General features: G+C 51.9%; 12 protein-coding genes across 12 annotated transcripts in view; 1 reads left to right on the plus strand and 11 right to left on the minus strand.

The window, feature by feature from the left end:
* DQ04_00081030 (hypothetical protein) overlaps positions 1–3407 on the minus strand; it is a gene marked incomplete at both ends in the record, with an annotated part of 3537 nt that extends 130 nt beyond the window's left edge. The window contains one exon of the mRNA XM_009308066.1: positions 1–3407. This exon is cut by the window's left edge and continues 130 nt beyond it. Coding sequence (XP_009306341.1) covers positions 1–3407 — 3407 coding nt within the window.
* A 271-nt stretch (positions 3408–3678) lies between these two features.
* DQ04_00081040 (putative peroxisome targeting signal 1 receptor) lies at positions 3679–4587 on the minus strand (the record flags this gene model as incomplete). Its single annotated transcript, XM_009308067.1, has 1 exon — positions 3679–4587. The coding sequence occupies one exon, from the start codon at positions 4585–4587 to the stop codon at positions 3679–3681; it is 909 nt and encodes a 302-aa protein (XP_009306342.1).
* A 297-nt stretch (positions 4588–4884) lies between these two features.
* Positions 4885–5409, minus strand: DQ04_00081050 (hypothetical protein; the record flags this gene model as incomplete). Its single annotated transcript, XM_009308068.1, has 1 exon — positions 4885–5409. The coding sequence occupies one exon, from the start codon at positions 5407–5409 to the stop codon at positions 4885–4887; it is 525 nt and encodes a 174-aa protein (XP_009306343.1).
* A 230-nt stretch (positions 5410–5639) lies between these two features.
* On the minus strand, positions 5640–6677 carry DQ04_00081060 (hypothetical protein; the record flags this gene model as incomplete). The annotated part of the gene is made up of 1 exon (XM_009308069.1): positions 5640–6677. The coding sequence occupies one exon, from the start codon at positions 6675–6677 to the stop codon at positions 5640–5642; it is 1038 nt and encodes a 345-aa protein (XP_009306344.1).
* Positions 6678–6868: 191 nt separating this feature from the next.
* Positions 6869–7441, minus strand: DQ04_00081070 (hypothetical protein; the record flags this gene model as incomplete). Its single annotated transcript, XM_009308070.1, has 1 exon — positions 6869–7441. One exon carries the CDS (start codon positions 7439–7441, stop codon positions 6869–6871), a length of 573 nt encoding a protein of 190 aa, XP_009306345.1.
* Positions 7442–7811: 370 nt separating this feature from the next.
* DQ04_00081080 (putative leucine-rich repeat protein (LRRP)) lies at positions 7812–9239 on the minus strand (the record flags this gene model as incomplete). The annotated part of the gene is made up of 1 exon (XM_009308071.1): positions 7812–9239. One exon carries the CDS (start codon positions 9237–9239, stop codon positions 7812–7814), a length of 1428 nt encoding a protein of 475 aa, XP_009306346.1.
* A 274-nt stretch (positions 9240–9513) lies between these two features.
* On the minus strand, positions 9514–9765 carry DQ04_00081090 (hypothetical protein; the record flags this gene model as incomplete). Its single annotated transcript, XM_009308072.1, has 1 exon — positions 9514–9765. The coding sequence occupies one exon, from the start codon at positions 9763–9765 to the stop codon at positions 9514–9516; it is 252 nt and encodes an 83-aa protein (XP_009306347.1).
* A 574-nt stretch (positions 9766–10339) lies between these two features.
* Positions 10340–11584, minus strand: DQ04_00081100 (hypothetical protein; the record flags this gene model as incomplete). The annotated part of the gene is made up of 1 exon (XM_009308073.1): positions 10340–11584. One exon carries the CDS (start codon positions 11582–11584, stop codon positions 10340–10342), a length of 1245 nt encoding a protein of 414 aa, XP_009306348.1.
* A 389-nt stretch (positions 11585–11973) lies between these two features.
* On the minus strand, positions 11974–14166 carry DQ04_00081110 (putative beta prime cop protein; the record flags this gene model as incomplete). Its single annotated transcript, XM_009308074.1, has 1 exon — positions 11974–14166. The coding sequence occupies one exon, from the start codon at positions 14164–14166 to the stop codon at positions 11974–11976; it is 2193 nt and encodes a 730-aa protein (XP_009306349.1).
* A 335-nt stretch (positions 14167–14501) lies between these two features.
* Positions 14502–15770, minus strand: DQ04_00081120 (developmentally regulated phosphoprotein; the record flags this gene model as incomplete). Its single annotated transcript, XM_009308075.1, has 1 exon — positions 14502–15770. One exon carries the CDS (start codon positions 15768–15770, stop codon positions 14502–14504), a length of 1269 nt encoding a protein of 422 aa, XP_009306350.1.
* A 185-nt stretch (positions 15771–15955) lies between these two features.
* On the minus strand, positions 15956–17149 carry DQ04_00081130 (putative prolyl oligopeptidase, putative,serine peptidase clan SC, family S9A; the record flags this gene model as incomplete). The annotated part of the gene is made up of 1 exon (XM_009308076.1): positions 15956–17149. One exon carries the CDS (start codon positions 17147–17149, stop codon positions 15956–15958), a length of 1194 nt encoding a protein of 397 aa, XP_009306351.1.
* Positions 17150–17731: 582 nt separating this feature from the next.
* DQ04_00081140 (maoC-like dehydratase) lies at positions 17732–18532 on the plus strand (the record flags this gene model as incomplete). Its single annotated transcript, XM_009308077.1, has 1 exon — positions 17732–18532. The coding sequence occupies one exon, from the start codon at positions 17732–17734 to the stop codon at positions 18530–18532; it is 801 nt and encodes a 266-aa protein (XP_009306352.1).
* Between the last annotated feature and the right edge of the window lie 86 nt (positions 18533–18618).

Raw genomic sequence — 18618 nt, forward strand, 5'->3', positions numbered from 1 at the left:
GACTGTGGCGGCAGTTGTACCAACTTTGCTTCATCACTCACCCATTGGTCCGATGCTTGGCAGTAAATCTCGAGTATATCTTTTAACCCCGTGTCCCACTGCGTCACTGACGCGATTCCAACAAGCAACGAGAGCCCGATGCGCTGCATGCACGAGTTCTCATGATTGCGCAACTTTTTCTCCACATCCTTGAGTGCGGCGACACCCTTTACTGTAAACCGTAGGTGCCGCACCACGGCGAGTGCAGCTCCTGTGTGGAGAAGTTCCTTCTGATCTACCTTCTCCAGGAGTTCGCCAAGCCGCTCAGCGGGGAGGGTGCAAATGAGACGGCACGCCACTGCCGGTTGGCGGCGATTCTGCAGCAACGTATTCACCAGCTCGACAGTGACACTCCCAACACGTTCATGAACAGTGTGTCCCAAAGTTTCAAGCACCTCGGCAACATCCGACAGCCATGGATCCTTCGGGACATTTGCAACACATGCGGCGATGTCGGAGGGCTCGACGTGAGAGACAATCAACGCGTGCAGCGTTAGGGAAAGAAACTCCCCCTGTGTGCTTGACTGCAGGATGCTGTACAGCTTCCCCACCACCTCCGGGCTGTGGTAGCGCAGGGGAGACTTTGACAGTCGCGTGAGGGCGGCAATTTTCACGGAGGGATCCTCGTGAGACAGCAGCAACAGTAAAAGCTTAGCAATGTTCTCGTGCTGCCATTCCTCCTCGAGTGCATCCTCAGGGACGACAGTAGCGACGGCAACCGCCAGCGCGCTTATTTTGTTCTTGGCTGCATCGTAGAAATAGTTCCACACCTCACGCTTCTCCACGAAGCCCTGCATCGCACGCAGCCATGCTATTTCCACATCGGTGTGTAACTTCGTCTCCTGCCGCAGCTTCCGTAAGAACACATACACATCCTCACCGCCAACGTCCCCAATAATGCGAACCGCCTCCTTCTGGACTGAGACCTTCTTAGAGTGTGCTGCCTTATTGAGCAACTCAACGACCTCCGTGGGAGGGAGGCCCCGAATACGCCGCCGAATTGCGTAGACAGCGTCGGACGCATGCTCGCCGTCGAGAAAACTTTTGAGCAACTCCATCGATGCTGTATCATGCAAGGAACCGAGGAGATCGAGCATCATCTTCCGCAGGTACGCTCTCTTGTAGCCTTCCGCGAAAAATGGCCTGATTGCCTCCATCACATTGCCGCTGTACAGAACAGACAAAGCACAAATCATCGGTCTCTCGTACATGCCCTTATGATCATCATGTAACAAAAGGTTGGCTATGGACTTTGCGTACGTCTGCTGTTTTGACGCAGTCCAGCGGTACCCGTCCTTGAAGACGGGCAGCGTTGCCGTTTTGCCCCCCGCAAAACGCCCGTGCAGTTGCTGCGGCACAAGGTACTTTTCGAGCACCTCTCCTGGGAGGGATACGCTCACGGCATCTCGCACCCCATTGATATTGATCCAGTCTGGCGACGCTGCCAGCCGTTCAGGCAGCATCGCCAGCGCTGTGGGGCGAAAGTACTCCAGCAGCGCTGTCACGCCAAACTCCACCAGTTCCGGGCTGGAGGAGTCACACAGACGCTTTAGGAACGGCACAGCACTCTCTTCCACGTCACGCAAGCGTGAACCAAAGTTGTACAAAACGCGGGTCAGATCGTAATTGTCTTCCTTTTCGAGTTTTTTAGTCATCCATGGAAGCAGAGTTGACCACATGTGTGCAACAGTGGACTTCGGCAGCGCGGAGGCCACCAGATCCGAAATGCTGGCATCACGCCGCAGCAGACTCAGTAGTGTCGAATCGATCAGTTCATGATCGAAGAGCGCCGTCTTCATTACCAACGAGACAGCCCACTCGAGCGTACCGCCCGAGACATCCTTGGCGTCGCACGCACCTTCGATGATCGACAACAACTTGGGCATGTGATGCTTCTTCCATCGGCTCGGCGGCAAGCACGAGAGGTGGAAGATGATTTCTCGCCGCACAGGGTCGCACTCATTGACACGTGCGACGCAGAAGTCAAGAACGTCGTCGAGGTGCTCCTCGTAGAAGCGCCCACCCTTCACGACGGCACAACACGCGGCGGCGCGGATGTGTACGTCTTGGCTGCGGAGGTGCTGCGCGCCCAACCCCGACACCCGAGGGAACGGCAGCGTAGAAAGGTACGCCACCCATTCGCGGGGGTCCAGGCGCAATTCCTCCACTTCTGTCAGTGCACGCAACGCCTCACGATCACGATCCTCACGTGCGGGGATGCACTCAATGGCGTAGCTATGTATCGCGCCGTTGCTCTGCAGCAGACTCTGGCGGCGCTGCACGTACAGCAGTTCCCGCACATTCCGCGTGGAGTTTACAAAGAAATCCGTGAAATCATCATAGCACAGCGCGTTCTCGTCAAAAAGCTGGAGAAGCACCTCAGGGCTTAACTTCTTCAGGAACGACCAGCCCTCGAACGCACGCCGCACCTTGTGCTTCAGTACGAGTTCCGCCACCACGGCGGGGTACATGCGGGCGTACTCCACCAGGCACGACGACTCCACTTTGGTGCGCTGCAGGACAGCCTCGAGTAGCTTCACACCGACTGACGGATGGTGGCGCCGCATCGCGCGGAGCACCACGTGCGCCCGTGTCGCCGCACCCCCAGACACCACACCGCTCTTTATCTCGTTCTGCACGAACGTCGATGCAAAGTTTGGGCACCGCCGTGTTAGCGTTTTCCATTCTTTCTTGGTCAGACAACGCAGGGCACTACAGGACTGCGCAGCCAACACATCACCCGACGCCCAACATAAGAGCCGCAGCGCTGGGCCATTCTTAGCTTCTGGTGTCGCATTGGTGAGATAAGAGTCAACCAGCATCGGGACCTTACCTTCGCGCTCGAGTTGGCTGCAAAGCATTGATAGTCGCCACTGCGGCAACTCATCAAAAAGGCGTAGCAGAGCTTCATTCGGCAACAACTTTGCCACTGGCATCATGGCGAGCGAAGCGATGCAATCGTACGGATCCTTCGCCAGCTTTTCAATTTCAGTTACACAAGCAGTTTGCCTCAGCCCCATCGCCGCAACCATACGCTCGTACGGGATACTCGACTGTGAGAATGATATGAGGAGCTTCAGCTCTTCACAACCGTCCCCACCGGCGCTCGCCACACGCCCCATCTCCACAACTCGCCTCCATCGGTTCTGGGAGCTCAACTTTTCCAGATCCCGCAGAAGGCTTTTGCTTGTTACCGCTTTGCTTGACGCCGTCTTGCTTGGTGGTGTCTTTCCCGTTGACGGCCTGCTTGACGACACATGAGCTGCTGATGACATCTTAGTCGGTGTCAATTTACCTTGCAACGCCTTGCTTGGTGCCGCCTTACTGGGTGCCGCCTTGCACGCTGACTTCGGCGTCATTGGCTTCATTTTTTTGCAAGTTGTTGTAGTCAATACGAGATGTTTCTTTTTGCTTTCCTATTAGTCTTGACGCAGAGGAGCGCAGAAGAAGAAAAAACAGAACTCGTTAACCATTATTCGACGCACGCACACACAGACAGACATATATATATATATATATATACAATCTCAAGAAAAAAAATGAAACGTCAAAGAGTGTTTACGCACATGGAGAACGACAAGGGCATCAGCTCCTTCTCTGGTCTGTCTTCCAGTTAACGCCCCGGAGTCCTGCAAAGCCTCAGAATATGAGAAAATCGGGGCGCCCTACGTAGTCCCTTAAAAACAGTTTTCCCTGCGCTGTCGGCTCTGCGAAGGCCACATGCTCCACTGGTATTTCGAAGCCGTAGGAAACACTTTGGCGCGCTAGATCAACGAGCATTCTGCCGATGCCGCAGCGACGATGTCGCTCGGCGACCCATAAGAACTGTACCCCGCAGAAGGAAGACCCCACACACCAAGTGTCGCCCACCTGCGTCACGCTCTGCTCCCACCGCTGCGTGCCCTCCGCTGGCCTCCGGCAACCCACCTCCACAGCTGGTATCGCCCCGGAGTGCATGCGATACGCCACACCAAGCTCACGACACACACAAAGACCGACAACTTCAAGCCTTTGTTGCGCACGACTCGACACGGCAACAGAAGGGACGGCGCCGCGGTTGCAGCTCAAACGACGCGGTTGGGGAGTTGTGGCAAAGGCCACAATCAGAAGCGAGTCGATTGAGATGTCGTCCACAGCACCCATCGACTGACGCGTCACCTCAAGGGCGCGTCCCAACACATGTCGCAGCGGCGGCTTGCAGATGGCGTCTCGCAGAACCCGTGAGCCACCACTCATCTGCGGCCCCACCGCAGTCGCAGCCGTTGACTGCGATGCGAAGAAACTGGGCACAACGGCGTACTGCAGCGCCATGTGCGATCCAACAGCATCACCACCACAGAAAGGGCGCACGTCGTGAAGGCGGCATGGTGGACACGCAAGCCACTGCGATAGCTTTCCCGCCGGCAGCCGGAAAAGAGCCGCCGGACCAGCCGCAACTCCGGCCACAACTGCCTCGTCTACACATTGCTGCCGCAGCCGCTTTCCTCGTCTCGTGCAACTTTTATTTGGCACTGCAGTAACTGGGTCAACAAAAGGAGATGCATCCATCTTCCCGTCAGAAAACGCCTAGTTCCCATAAAAAGACTGCCGCTGAGAGGTTAGGGAGGCAGCGAGCGAGAGAGAGAGACAGACATACAGAGAGACCGAAGGAAGAAATAAAGAAAGAAAGAAAGACAAAAAAAAAATGCAAGGGAAAGGCTCATCACGGTCTCTCTCAGACGCCTTCCAAAAAGCAGAAGCCTCTATCAGCCGTGCACTTTCAACAAAAGAGCTCTGTGGTCAAAAAAAAAGGAAGCCATGAACTGTGAAGTAAAAAAGAACTTGAGGAAAGGGGTAGCTGACTGCTCAGCACAGGCGAATAATACGCATATTCGCCAACTTTAGGGGGGCAGCGCCATTTTTCTGACTTTTCGTGGCGGAGACATTGCCAGCAACACACGCACCGTCTTGACTCACCGGCAGGTTGACCGCTGCGGGAGTCAAGTAACGGCCCTGTGAACGTAGAGGTGTTTTTTCGACTGCCGTTCCGCCAGAACTGTTGCTGCTGGGGGTGGCAGTGGCACTGACGTTTCTTCTGTATTCATTAGGCTTCGACTGCGGTGGCGAAGCGGTGGAGGCGGCCACGCGGTGCGTCCCCTGTTTTCGCCTAACAGAAGTTTTTCCCCGTGGAAGAGTGTGCACATGAACTACAGCGGGCGCAGCAAAGCGAAAAAATCCAGCGGGGTCAGCGTCGCGGCTTCGCGCCTTCTCGCTCACCGCTGGTGCCTTTGGTGCAGATTGGGCGCGTGCGGCGGCACCTATAGTTGTGCTGCGTCGACTCAGCGAGGATATGGGTGCAACAGCAAAGAAAACGATCCCATTGCACCTCATTGAGGGAGCAGCCAACCGCAATAATCGCATCGCTACATGTGCCAAGATATACCACAAAGAAAAGATGCGCATACACAGAAAGTAGGAGCAAAAAAAAAGAAAACTCGAATGACAGGCGAACTCTCACGGTGATTTAAATAGCGCGGTGTGTCATTGAGTAAGTGGGAAGAAGCAAGACAACAGCAGCAGGTGCAGTTGGCGTAACGACAAAAAAAAAAGGCAGCTGCACGCTAGGACGGACTAGGAAAAATGGGCCCGAGAACCGGCTTGCTACTTTGGCCACTCATGTCACACAGCGGGGGCGGCACGCCCGCATGTTGCAGCACGAACGGCACCCGTGAAGGCTCCTTTTCCGGCAAGTCGTGACACGCAGCAGCGCTCAGCTGCGGGTGGTACAGCACACGAAGCTCACGCACCAGCCGCATCACCTCCGCATCGCGGCTTGTCTGAGTCTCGGGGGCTGTGAGAGGCGTCTCACCACACACACCGCAGACGGATCGCTCGCTGAGGACCGACGAGAGCGACGAATTCAGCGGCATCGGCGCACACCCCGCGCACAGCACAGCGCCACAACAGGACGCTGTCACAGTCTGTCGCGGCAGCCTTCCACACACAGTGCAAAGGAAGGACTCCATGCGGGGATCTAACTGGATTGTACCCGCCAACAGAAGCCGATTTACCGCATCCAGGTCACTCTGCGTCGCCAAGCCCACTTTAGTGAAGTATGTCTCCGCCCGCGTTGACTTCTGCATGCCAGTAGTGCCCCGTCCTGGAAGAGGCGAGGGCCGCGACCCTGACACCTCACGGCTGTCGCTACCACTCTTCTCCACGCGGCGCCGCGTTGCGCTAGGTGACTCCTCACGTTTTTTGCGTGCTGTTTTAGCTCTAGAGAGTGCGGCCGCGGAGCTGAGAGATTCCCAGCGCGAGGTGAAGACGACCAGGCGTGCAGACCCCACAAGATCCTCGAGCGCGAACATATGATGATGAACACACTTCGGCGTCACCAGACAGACGGCACTGAGTGGGTCATCGTGTAGGTCACGCAGCACCGCAAGAGCTAGCGTTGTGAGGTCAAGAGCAGACTTCGTCTTCACAGCGACGGCGTCGACCAGCTGCTGGCACAACGTCAGCAGTGTTCGTCCCTGAATCACCAAACGGGCGCTGTCGCCACCGTCGCTGGCATCCTTCACTGCGTGTGCGAGCAGACGTGAGCGTGGAAGCACGCATGGAGCAACAGGCCAGCTGCCATCCACAATGACAAAATTCATTGGCGATCCACCTATGGAAGAGGAACACAGTATAAAGAAGAGAGCAGGTAATTCAGGGATCAGGCCGCAGAAACCCTGCAGGTTGAAGAAAGGAAGTAAAAGGAAAAAAAAACCCAGGGACAGACTTGCACACAGTGACAGGCACACAGAGGGCACACATAAATGGAAGGAGAGCATCGGATTGAACCGAGTCAATCCTGCAACTCCAATCGCGCCTGCGTCCGTTTGACCAGAGAGGCCGGCGGCGTGCACCGCCGAGGTGTACTACATTCAGCACGTTGCAGTGGTGTGGTGAACGCAGTCTCCCCACCTGCGAGACCAGCTGAGGCCGCCGGAGCTCTCGTTGAATTCGACAAGCCACGGGGTGGCGTCGTGTGGGCGACAAACGTTCCAGAGGAGCAAACGCTGTTTTCACTGGCGCCCGCATCCTTCAGCTCCCGTACGATGTACAGGAGTTCCGATACAATTTCAGGACGAAGACGCACTTCGCCCGCCGCATGCGCTTTCAAGAGGCGGTCAATCTCCAAAAGTCCCTCCGGCGAGGCTCGCGCCGGCGGAGGCGCGGGGGATCGATAAGGCAACGGCGTTGCTTCTGGTGGTGTTGGTGCGAAGGCTGATGCCCCACGAGAGCCTGGTGCGTGGAAAACGCCAAGCGCCTCTTCCAGATCGACGATACGCCGGTGCAAGTGGCGTATGAGCAGGCGTTGTGTGAGAACATGCTGCATCAGCTCCTCGCGGCTCGCATTCTGCAGCTTCTCCTTCATCGTGCTTCTCGTGTCGCCTGCTCCCGGTGGCCCTGAAGCACACGTTGTTCAGAACCACACACGCCCACACCGCTACTCACAGACGGACGCCACTACCCAGTCCTTTCAGTTTTGATGGCAGGAGCAACAGCCAGAAGAGCAAAAGGAAAAAAAAAAAGCCAAACGCCATAAACGTTGTACCAAAGAAAGCTCGCCAACCTCTCTAACCTCCGTGGAGGGAAACGATGGAGAAGACGTAGTCATTCGAGGACCACAGCCAGTCCACGCCAGATGCTGATCTTCTGGAAGGAATTAAACGTTCACACTGCAACCACCACAGTGCTGCAGAAGCAGCAGTACTTTTCCTTTTTATTCTTTTCGTCTCTTCTGTTTACCAGCTCGCGCCCTCAGTCTTCCGCCTCATCATAAGCTGAGCGACCGCAGCACCATCAGCCGCCAGCTCCCGCTTCCGCTGCGTCAGCATGTTCGTGCGCTCTCGCCGCACAATCGGCGCCCGCACCGTCTCCACTACTGATACAGGTGGCTCCACCACGACATCCTTGTCCTCCGCAGGCTGGTCCTCTTGTTGCTTCAATGTAGCATCCTTAGCCGCCTTGCTGCCCGCAGTTATATCCTCCGAATGATGACTCTCCTCAACTGCGTCACTTGACTGAAGTGAGGACAGCGGCTTGCTATCCACCACCTCCAAGTACGGCATCACTCGTGTGAGATACCGCACAACTCTGGGAGGCACTCTCAAACTTGTGGGTGTCTCTTCACCTTCCGTTGGTGGCGCTGCATCATCGTCTTTCAGAAACGGATTGCCAACGATGCTTAGCTGTCGAACGAAGCGGCACCGGCGCAACGTCGAGAGATGCGTGAGGGTGTTATGGCTAACGTCAAGTATTTTCAACGAGCGAAAAATGACACCCTCCGGGAGAAGGCTCTGCAACGAGTTGTGGCTCAGCCGCAGCTCTGTTACCATCGGGAGAAACCAGTGGGAGGGCAGCGAGACCAACCCGCACTCACTGAGCGAGAGTTTCTTGAGGTGCGGCATCTTCTCAAGGACGGAGAGCGGGTGTGCCCAGTCCGCCTCTCGGTGTGGCGCTTCGTTCGAGGAGCCTTTCCTCTTCCTTTTGTCGTGACCACCGTCACCGCCGGAGTCGTTGTTGTTATTATTATTGTCCTTCTCTTCCTCCTTCGCCTCCTCGTCTGTCTCCTTGGTGGCGTACAAAGCGCAGAGTTGAGGGTTGCGTGACAGCACCACTGTCTCGCATGCGGTAAGCGCGCCTAACGCCTCGTAGTTCTGCACCGCCACCGCAACATCATCGGTCTTCGCGTTCGCAACGGCGCACCCTGTGGGCGACTGAAGAACTAACTCGTTATCGTTTGCAACGAGGGACTTGAGTGTCGGGGCGCTGCCCTCGAGACCGGTGAGGGAGCGCAGACTGCAGTGCGCCACGACACATACCGTCAGTCGCAGGGGGGCAAGCGGCGCGATGGAAGACAGCTGCGGATTCTTAGACAAGTTCACAGAGGTGAGGTGGTGCAGCACGGCGAGCGGCGCAACATCGCGGAGGTTGTTTTCCGAGAGATCAACTCGCCGCACCTCGCGCAGCAGCACACCCAAGTTGGGAGGAAGACTAGCCAGCTGTTTCCCTTTAAGTGTGATCTGTCGCGCCTTCTCGATGTCGATGTCCAGGGGGATAAGCTCAGCAAACCGCTTCAGTGACGCTGAAGAAGACGGCAATGACGATGTTGCCAGCGCCGACGAGTGGCCTTTCTTCGCCGACTTCGTGCTTGCGAGAGGGCGACCCATAACAATCACCCTCCGCTGATCCTGCTCCTTTCGCCAATGTAGCGCGTGCACTTGATGGGGCAGAAAGGAAAAAAAAAAGACCGAAAATGGCACCAAATATCATTGGGCTTCCCCTAATAGCCCACCCGCCCTTTCTTTCATCTGGTTTCATGCCCACGGCATGGTTTGTGGAAGTAGGAAACTCAAAACTGTTTTTTTCTTCTTTTTCTTCTTCTTCTTCCTTTCCATTGTTTCCCAATCCATTCTCTCCGTGCTTGCATAAACGACTCGTTGACTAGAGGACAAGTGAGCGTCCATCGTGGACAGGCGTCCGCACCTTCTCTGGGTGCTTCAGTTGTTCGTAGCACGTTACGCTCAGAATAAAGGCTAACGCCAGCACATATGCATGGTACCTCTTGAGAGTCTCAAGAACAATGTGCCCAGTGCGCAGGTACTTCTCGTTGGGGTTTCGGCTCTTGATGTACTTGCTCATGCGGTGGAATGCCTCCTGGGAGAAGGATCGTGTCACACGGGACGCACGGAACATGATATATACCCGTTCTGCTTCCCTACTGCTACTACTTCAGAGCACTTCAGCAGAGACGAAAAGAGGGACAAAAGGCAACACAAAGCCGATCATCGCCTGTGGCTTGCAGAAGAGAAACAATGAAGTCAAAAGCAAAAAAAAAAAAACAAGAACAAAAAGAGAGCGTCTAGAACCATAAAGAAAAAGGGGAGGGATTCCATCATCCACATCTTGGGGCCGTCGCGCACATTCTTTACACATGCAGTGGCCCCGACGCGTGTACACACACACACACACAAAAAAAAAAGGATGGGATAAAAAAAGGAAGATGAAGAAAGGGTAGACGGCACCGCGAAGCCATCGATACAGAGACTAGAGTGAGGAAACGAGGCTTTCTTTTTTCCAGTGAGAATACAACAGAAACAATGAGACAGAAAGATTCACACTCTATCTCTTCTACGTCATTGATATCAGTAGACTGTTGTCTCGATCCTTTTTTTCCTTGTTTGGGGGTGCGTATGCATGGTTGTTGTTGCTGTGTGTGTGTTGCTGTTTTTTTTTTTTTTTGTTACCGCTCTCGTCCTTCACACCCCTTTCAGAGTATAAGCGTGAAGTCAGAATCACACGGGGCCAGCACAGCACTCCCAGCCTGCTCGATGCTGTGTCGGTTACCAAAGAGTACAATACGCCTGACAATGACGGCACGTTCCCCACTCTCTAGAATCACAGGGAGATGCGTGAGGTATTCGCGAATATAGCGCACGCCCACTTCATCAATTGCGCAGCGTGAGAGATCAAGCACCGGCAACACCCGCCCCTCGCGGTGCGGTGCGATGAAGCAGCGCAACGCCTCAGCTAGCCCACGGTTGCCAATGCCTGGGTTGTCACAGAGGCTGAGAACCTCAAGCGACGGAAAAAGCGGCGACCTTGGGTAGTTGTTAAATGGCGTGTAGGCCTTCACCGGTAGGCCTACAGAGTCCCCTGCTATTGTTGGCTGCGCCAACGATCCTGCAGATCGGCCCCAGTCAAGAGGAAACAGGTAGAAAAGAATTCCGTGTGTGCTGCAAGGATCAAGGTTCATGTTGTTTAGGTACAGGTGCTTCAGCAGCGGCAAAATTGTCTTTTTCTCATTGGCCTCACTCATCACAGCGAGCATGTTGCCGAAACCGTCATCGGTGAAGTAGTTGCCGTCAAGGCGCAAAGCAGTGATCCAGCGGACCTCACAGAGAAAAGGACTGGCGAGGAGTCGTCCGAGAACATACGGAGCGGAACGCTCCATGTAGCACCAGCTAAGGTCTAATTCAACACGGCCCTTGTCTGCATCGTACTGCCGCGTAAGGCGGTTAGGAATATCCTGTAGTTTCTCACGACACGTGTAGTCTTTGGTTATGCGCAGCTTCTCTACCTGCTCATACCACCACTCCCAAGTACCATCCCCCCGTTGTGCTCGTTGTGTAGGTTCAATGCGGAACAACTGCGGAGTGCTGGAGGTGCTGCTAAATGATAAAAGCAAGCTTTCCTCATCGTCAGGGTTGTTGTTGTTGTTGTTGTTGTTGTTGCCATATACAGGCACCACGATAAGTGGCAGCGGAGCGGAGCTGCCCTTTCCATCTCGCCATGACTCCTGCCGGGACACCCCCCTCCCTTGGTCTGTTGTGGGGGATTCTGAACGCGCCCTCTGAGCTGGCAGTGGCCGTGCAGATCCCTGCGATGCAATACTAGGATCTTGAATAGAGGCGGTTCTGTTATCCCCTGCACTCACAGGCTCATTTTCGGCACCCTCTGCCTCCGGTTCATTCTTCTTCTTGGGGGACCGCGCACAACTCCCTTTACACCCCATGTGGCGGGTCAGCTATGATATGGCCGACAATGTAGACCCCGCGCCAACAAGGTGGAGTAGGAATGGTGGCACCCAGCGTCCTAAGAGGAGCTGAGGAATTATATACAGAACAAAGCAAAAGAAATCGGCAGTAAAACAAAAAGCCACGAAACATGACAAACGCAAAGTTCCACATTACATATAGGCGCAAAGAAAGTTCTCCGACAAACACTAAAACCAGCAGCTCCAAAGAAACACAACAATGTCCTTGAATACGTCACCATACATTAATGTACACAGATACAAACAGGGGCAACCGTCACGAGATCTGGTTGAGACATCACCAACTATAGGAAATGACCTCCTCTCCAAGAGCCTTGCAATATGTAAAGCAACACTCTAGTACACCTTTATCCTGCCTTGTCATCCGCGCACTCCCCTATGAGCAGAGTTTCCAACAATTTATGCTCCATCACAGGCTTCAGGCATTCATCACCGTCTGGTCCAGTACCCCGGCGAATACAAAGAAACAAATGCTCCTTGGGATGGGACTTGGATTCGGCGAATGTGGCAAAAGGACTTTGAGAACACTCTGCGGGGAAAGAGACACCTTTAGCACATTTGCAAGCCATTTGTGGATTCTCCTTTCGGTCACACCGATCACACATGTCATACTGATAACACGTTGCACATTTCCATCGTACTCCACGCACCTGATGAGAGCAAACATTGCAGTAGATTCCAACGTGGGCATCGGCAATATTGGGTAAGAGAGTCCCCAAAAAACGAGTCAAGGGTGCAACATTTGATGGACCCCATAGCAAATGCAAAGTTGTATCAGCCTTGGTAGGTATACGGAGTAGTACATGATGCTCTGGGTGTTTTTCTTCTGCAAAACACCTAGGACACACAACTCCCTCCACTTGATCGCAGTGTAAACACCTATAGTGGTGCTCAGTGTCTATCAAAATATCGGAGAAGCACTCACTGCACGTAACATTGCGGGCCATCCCATGAATATACCGAGATGGTGTTATAGGATTCAGCTGTATCAACAATGGACTGGATGGTTTCATTATCTTTACATCCACTGCAAAGTTCTTCACCTGAGCAAGAACACGCATTTCTTCCATCAATTTTTGTACATGCAGTGATGAAACTGTACCAGACATGGACACCTGCGACACTGTTTCAGATTTCAAATATCTCAGCGGTGGTGACATGGATGGGTGTATCATTTTGTAAGAGCGATCCACACGTGCGAAGAATCGCAAAGGTGCATCGCTAGATCCAACAAAGTTGGAGATAGCACTAGCCACACACTTACGTTTCTCTTTGTCAACGATATGCCAATCTACAAAATTGATGTCCACTCCACGAGCTTCTCCAAGAGTGTTCGACACAGTCGAGGGAAACGAATTCATTTCTCCTTCTGTGTTAGAGGTGATATAGCAAATGCGAGGACACCTTCCATCACCCATCTTTCTTTTTCGGCTGTCAGACGGCTCTGTGGCAATGAAAAACGGAAGTTCCGTGACATTAAGCTCAGTTGCTAGCTCACTTTGAAGACCATCAGGCCCACCCCATAATGGCATCAATGAAACCTCTGGACTTGCCCAGCCACCGACCCCAGCAGAAAGAGAGTTGAGAGTCCGAAGAGCAGCCGCCTTCTCACGGTCCATACTAATCAAAACAATTTGAGATCGTCTTGCACCGCGACGCAGCCTTCTTCGTTTTGGTACTGTTGCTCGCTTTGGTATCCGAACAAACTGCGATACACATTGCAGCCATGGATCATCATCCATAGCAGCAAGAAATGCTGCAGCCAACGCTACACAACCCTTGAGCTTCCCCGTTTTCGAGTCGTTAAAGAGATGCTCCCTTAACCACGCGACGGACGCCGAATCCCAGCTAGCCCACACAACAATAAGTGTCGGCACATTTGCGACAACAGAAGAAAGATGAACTCGTTCTTCGCTGCATGCGCTGTGGTACAATTCAAGAGGAGCATTCTGCTCCTCTTGCTCTAGTTCAAGGAGGTCCCGAAAAGCATTGTAGAATGACTCTTCTTCCAGCGAATCAGGCTTCTCAGTGGCGGTAGCAGAGCTAAGTTCTTTTTCAGTTGGTTTCATGCTCAAAATCTGATCAACATGTACCTGCATCATGTCACGTCGCCTTTTTATTCTTCTAAGAAGACCACATCGCACTGCCCAATGAAGACTGTTCCACCTTCGGAGGCTCTTCACCTGGATGGTCTCCCACAGAGGCTGCAATAGGGCCTTTGGGAGAACATCTCCAATTTGCGGCGAGACAATAACTTGGGAAGCAATGTCCTGTATAAGAGTTAGCCGCGCTAAACGAAGAATCCTCAAGAAGGCGTCCTTTCGGGCATTACCAACTGAACCATGCACTAATAGAAAATTTGCGCCTTCAGACTCCATACCAGAACAAGAGAGAAATTCTTCGCGTTCAATGAGTTCTAATTTATCAGAACGGAAAAAGGAAAGCTGTCGACACAGCTGAACGATGGCATCAGTGCGTTCGTATTCCAGCATAAGGCCCCATGGCACAGGTGTGGTGCCAAAGCAATCCTCTCCATCCATCTCAGTGATGGAAGGGACACACTGCTCCTTTGGCACCCTCCCCTTCCTTCACAACCAAACTTTCTAAATGGTGGCCGTTACCTTGGTATACCACTCTTGGAGACTGGAGGCAGGCAATAACAATAAAGAGATCAAGGAGAGAGCCAAAATTTTTTTTCTGGCAAGCAACACCACCATATCCTTTCAATATTCTATACCTTCCGCAGTGTAATCATAAAAACCAATCCTCACTGACCGGCCACAATATATTGGTTCCTTTTTAAGTCGCTGTTTCCGTTTTCATTCGCCCGAAAAGAAAAGAAAAAAAAAACAATGCAGTCAAAAAAAGGTCATTTTCACAGTTTGACGAAGTAATAGACGCGGGTCCCGTATCCCTCCATGGTACACATTACGAGATCGCCACCAAAGCATCTTGCATAAACTCTTGACATGGGTAACCCAAAACCAAAACCAGCAAGAGGGGAAACCGTACCCCCACCCTCTAGATGGGTCTTATCTCCAAGTCTGAGAAGAGGTTTTGCCACGGAAGTATACGCATAAGTCATCGCCATTTCAGCATCGACCTGTGTCATTCCCAAACCTTCATCAGACACACAAATACATGCATGTTGGGCGTTTTCTTTAATATTTACGAGAACCTCTACAGGAGGCATATTCTCACAGCTCACAATTCCTAAGGAATTGCGTTCCATATGGGCTTCTACTGTTGCCCGAAACGCATTCTTCATCACTTCCAGGACGACATACGATATAGTTGAGCTCATATGTGGAAACTTCATCAATTCCGCATCCTTTGATATAATGAACTTCACATCGGGACAGTCACCATAGTGATTGGTACAAATATCCTTTGCGTCATCGACTGCATTTCGCACAACTTTTTCAAGATCAATTTGAAGATCAACCATTCCTATCATGTTATCGTGTCCTCTCCTAAGGTTGAGTAGCATGCGTGACAAAAAGTTGTACTGGACCATGAGCACGCTAAAAGCATCCATTGGTTTTGTAAGCGCCATCAAACCTTCATGCAACACGTATTCGGCGTCCATTCTTGACTTCATTTTTCTACTTTTGAGAATAAATAGTCTATGGCGTGAAAGCAGATTCTTCAGTTCAAGAAGACCTGTCGCCATACTGAGCAAGATATCTTGTTGTGTATGTGCATCCTCGATTTCAGTAAGCACTTTGTGAAAACAGGCTACTGTTCCTTCATCTTCGGGGAAATCGCACTTAATCAGCTTTTTGAATGAGTCCAAATACGTGTTTCGTACCAATAACACAGTTGGCATAGCATTGAGTCCACATGGAAGTGCATCAATAGCCGAAATAAGACGAGAAAGGAGAACAGGTAGTTCCATATGGCAGAAGATTTCGGCGTTGTAATCCGGCCTCGTACAGTAGTACACAACCTCATCAAGACTATTCAACTGATGTAGGGGACGGGAACTGTAAAACGCCAATAGAGCCTGGAGAGATTGAGTCTCCTCAATGACCCCTACGCGCTTACGCAAAGCATTAACCTCAGCACGAATGTCCGAGGGTGTTACGGATTCCCACCTCATCAATGGGGAGCAAACACGTACAAATTTGGAGAAACGCCTCATCTTCCTGTCTGGTAGCTAACGACGAAATTAAACAAAAAAGAAGAAACAATGATGCATGAGGAGCACATTTTGGGCCACACAGGCTATACAAATGAACAAAAAATCCCAAGCTACTGGAAGCTAGCACACAAAAACGAAAATTCCGTACATAGTCTAATATTTATACATACCACGGACTACATATGTCAAGCTTTCGGCTGAGAAGCAAAGCGACGAGCTTCTTCGAGGGCGGCATCCTTCGTCCAGCCGACAAATCTCGGGTCATCTTTGTAAACGAAAATGGCGTCTTTGTCTAATTTCACAAGGGCACTTTCAATTTCTTTTATGTCCCTTTCTAACTCGGCTCGTCGCTTCACCTGTGTAAAGGTGTCCTTGACAAAAGGCATTTTGTTCAACTCACTGCTCTTATCATTCAGCTTTTTTTTGAGGTTGTTGATCAACTCTACACGTTCTTTTTCATCCAAGCGATATACAAATTTTGCCAACTGCTGTTGCCTCTGGCATATTTGTGCTTCCTCAATAGCTTTGAAATGCATCTTTTCATCATCGATCTCCTTCTTAACGCGACCAAGGTAGTTTGGGACCTGCGCGAATGTCTTTCGGGAAGTGGGATGCTCCGGCTGATCCTTCCTTCGTTTTGGCACCATGTTATTCATTTGTATGATGTTTGAGGTAACGAAGTCCTTCTTTCCATCAAGAGCTCCTAACGCATATACAGCATCCGCTGTATTTCCAACACGCAAAGAATCATCCCCAGTCGTCTCATGACCACCAGGATAATTTCCAGCGCCTCCATTGTGTCCTTGCTCCAGGCCTCCTGAGGATCTGGGAAATACCCCGTCATCTTTCGTTCGTGCGTTGCCTGGAGCACCCGATCCTCCCAATCCTTCTTGTGTTTCATTTCTATCCGTATTATTACCACAAGGTCCCCTCTGTTCCTGTGTGTGACTCCCTTCACCATTGCATGACCCATCCAGAGGAGAATTACGGCCAATTTTTGTGTTCTCTGGAAAAGCACCACCAAGATGCGCCTGACGTCCTAAACCCTTTCCATTGCGGAGTTTCTCGGCTCCATGGTCCAATGTGGGTTTAGTAAATATTTTCTTCTCGTGGGAAGGTGGAACACAATACTTCACACCTTCGCCAGCTCGAAGAAAGTTCTTTGGGTCCACGGAATCGTTTACAATTGGACCCATCACCGCATCACGTTGTTTGAAGTAACGAGGGTGCGTCCCATCATATTCTTTCTTCTTATCAGTAAACGTTGAGTATGCTGGCTTTGGTATTTCCTTCATATGCTTTTCATACTTCCCTGTATAGGGTCCTTCAACCACGGGAGCCACCGCATCTATCAAGTTATAGATATTTTCGCCGCTCATTCTTTCGGTAGTGCCGCCTATTTGAAAGAAGGGGAAGAAAAAAAGAGGTGTAGAGAACACTGGTGGAATCACAACGTCACTTTTTTGGCTCCTAACCAACAAAAAAGCTTCTACTGGCAAGAAAAAAACGCCAGGAAACAAAAAAAAACACCGAAAGACACCGAAGACGCCAGCACCCTGCTTTGCACCACGGCAAACCCAATAACCACAGCAACGCCCTCCGGCCCCTCAAGGGGCAACGCCGGCCTTCAAAGCCCCAAGGGGGCAGGAACCGGCAACTCGAGAGGGGGGGCCTGTCCCGCCCTCGGTGGCGTTTGGCGGGGCGCGGGTGTCGGCCCCCGGCGGGTAATTCTCCGCCCGCGGCGGCGTTTTTTCTTTTTTTTGGCCGGGGTTGGTCCCGCGGCGGGCGGGGGAGGAAACCCAGCGGAGGGGTTTTGGCAGCGCTTGGTGCATGGGTTGGTTTTCTGTGTAGGGGATTGCGTGGCTTTTTCTGTTCTTTCATCTTTTTTTTTTCTCATTTCCTTTTCCCTTTGTTTATGAATATATTTGAAAACATGGGCGCCCAAGGAGTGTCATGCAGGGATGGCGGAATTGGGGGCGAGCTGTGGCCAGCAATCTCTCTCACGGCTAAAGTATATGACCTTATCGAGTCTGATGGCGCTCAAGGCCTCGGAAAAGGGACTATTGCAGTTGCTTGTGTCTGCTGTAAGCTTTTTGGAGGGATATGGTTTGGAAGGCCCTTCACCGCCTATTGAATTGTTAGATACAGCAGAGAGTCCTTCTGTTCTTCTTGTACCACGCAGGGCGGGGATTAGGGATGGTGCGCAGGTTTCCAAGGCTCCTTTTGTAACCCGTTTGAATACTCACCATGCTAAGAATGAGGCTCCGTCTACGTCCTTGCCGCATTTGTCAGCGGCTTCAGTTGAAGTTAAGCCTTTGTTTAGTACTTGCCTGACTGACGGATGCCTTGAGGGGGCTATTTGCAAAGGACCGTTTGAAAAAGAAGAGTTGTCGTACCGCATTCTCCGAAGCACAAAATCATGTGATGTCGTCCTAAATATATTACCACTCTTGCTGGCGGGTGGTATAACTATACCGAAAGAAATAGCACTAGGGCTTTTTGAACGTCTGTCAGAGGAGGACAAAAGGGCTGTATATGGCATAGCTTCTCTTCTGGAAGTGGAACTGGGACTCTCCGGATACATGCTCTCTTTAGATGTGGACTTATGCAGGAAGAGACACTCAATGTTTTTACACTCACACGATTTTTTTGACAAGGCTAAGCTACCTGGCGTGGCACACCAAAATGTGCGGCTGGAAAAGACGGAGCCAACACGGAGGAGCCGCCTGCAACGTATACGAAAGGGAGACAGTACACAGTAGGACAAATTTGCATTCCAAAAAAAAAAACGAAGAGTGACTTTGTTTGGCTAATGGGGGTGCGAAAGGGCGTTGTGAAGGACTCTGAT

The sequence above is a fragment of the Trypanosoma grayi genome (assembly GCF_000691245.1).
Source record: "Trypanosoma grayi strain ANR4 Tgr_8_V1, whole genome shotgun sequence".
Taxonomy (NCBI): domain Eukaryota; phylum Euglenozoa; class Kinetoplastea; order Trypanosomatida; family Trypanosomatidae; genus Trypanosoma; species Trypanosoma grayi.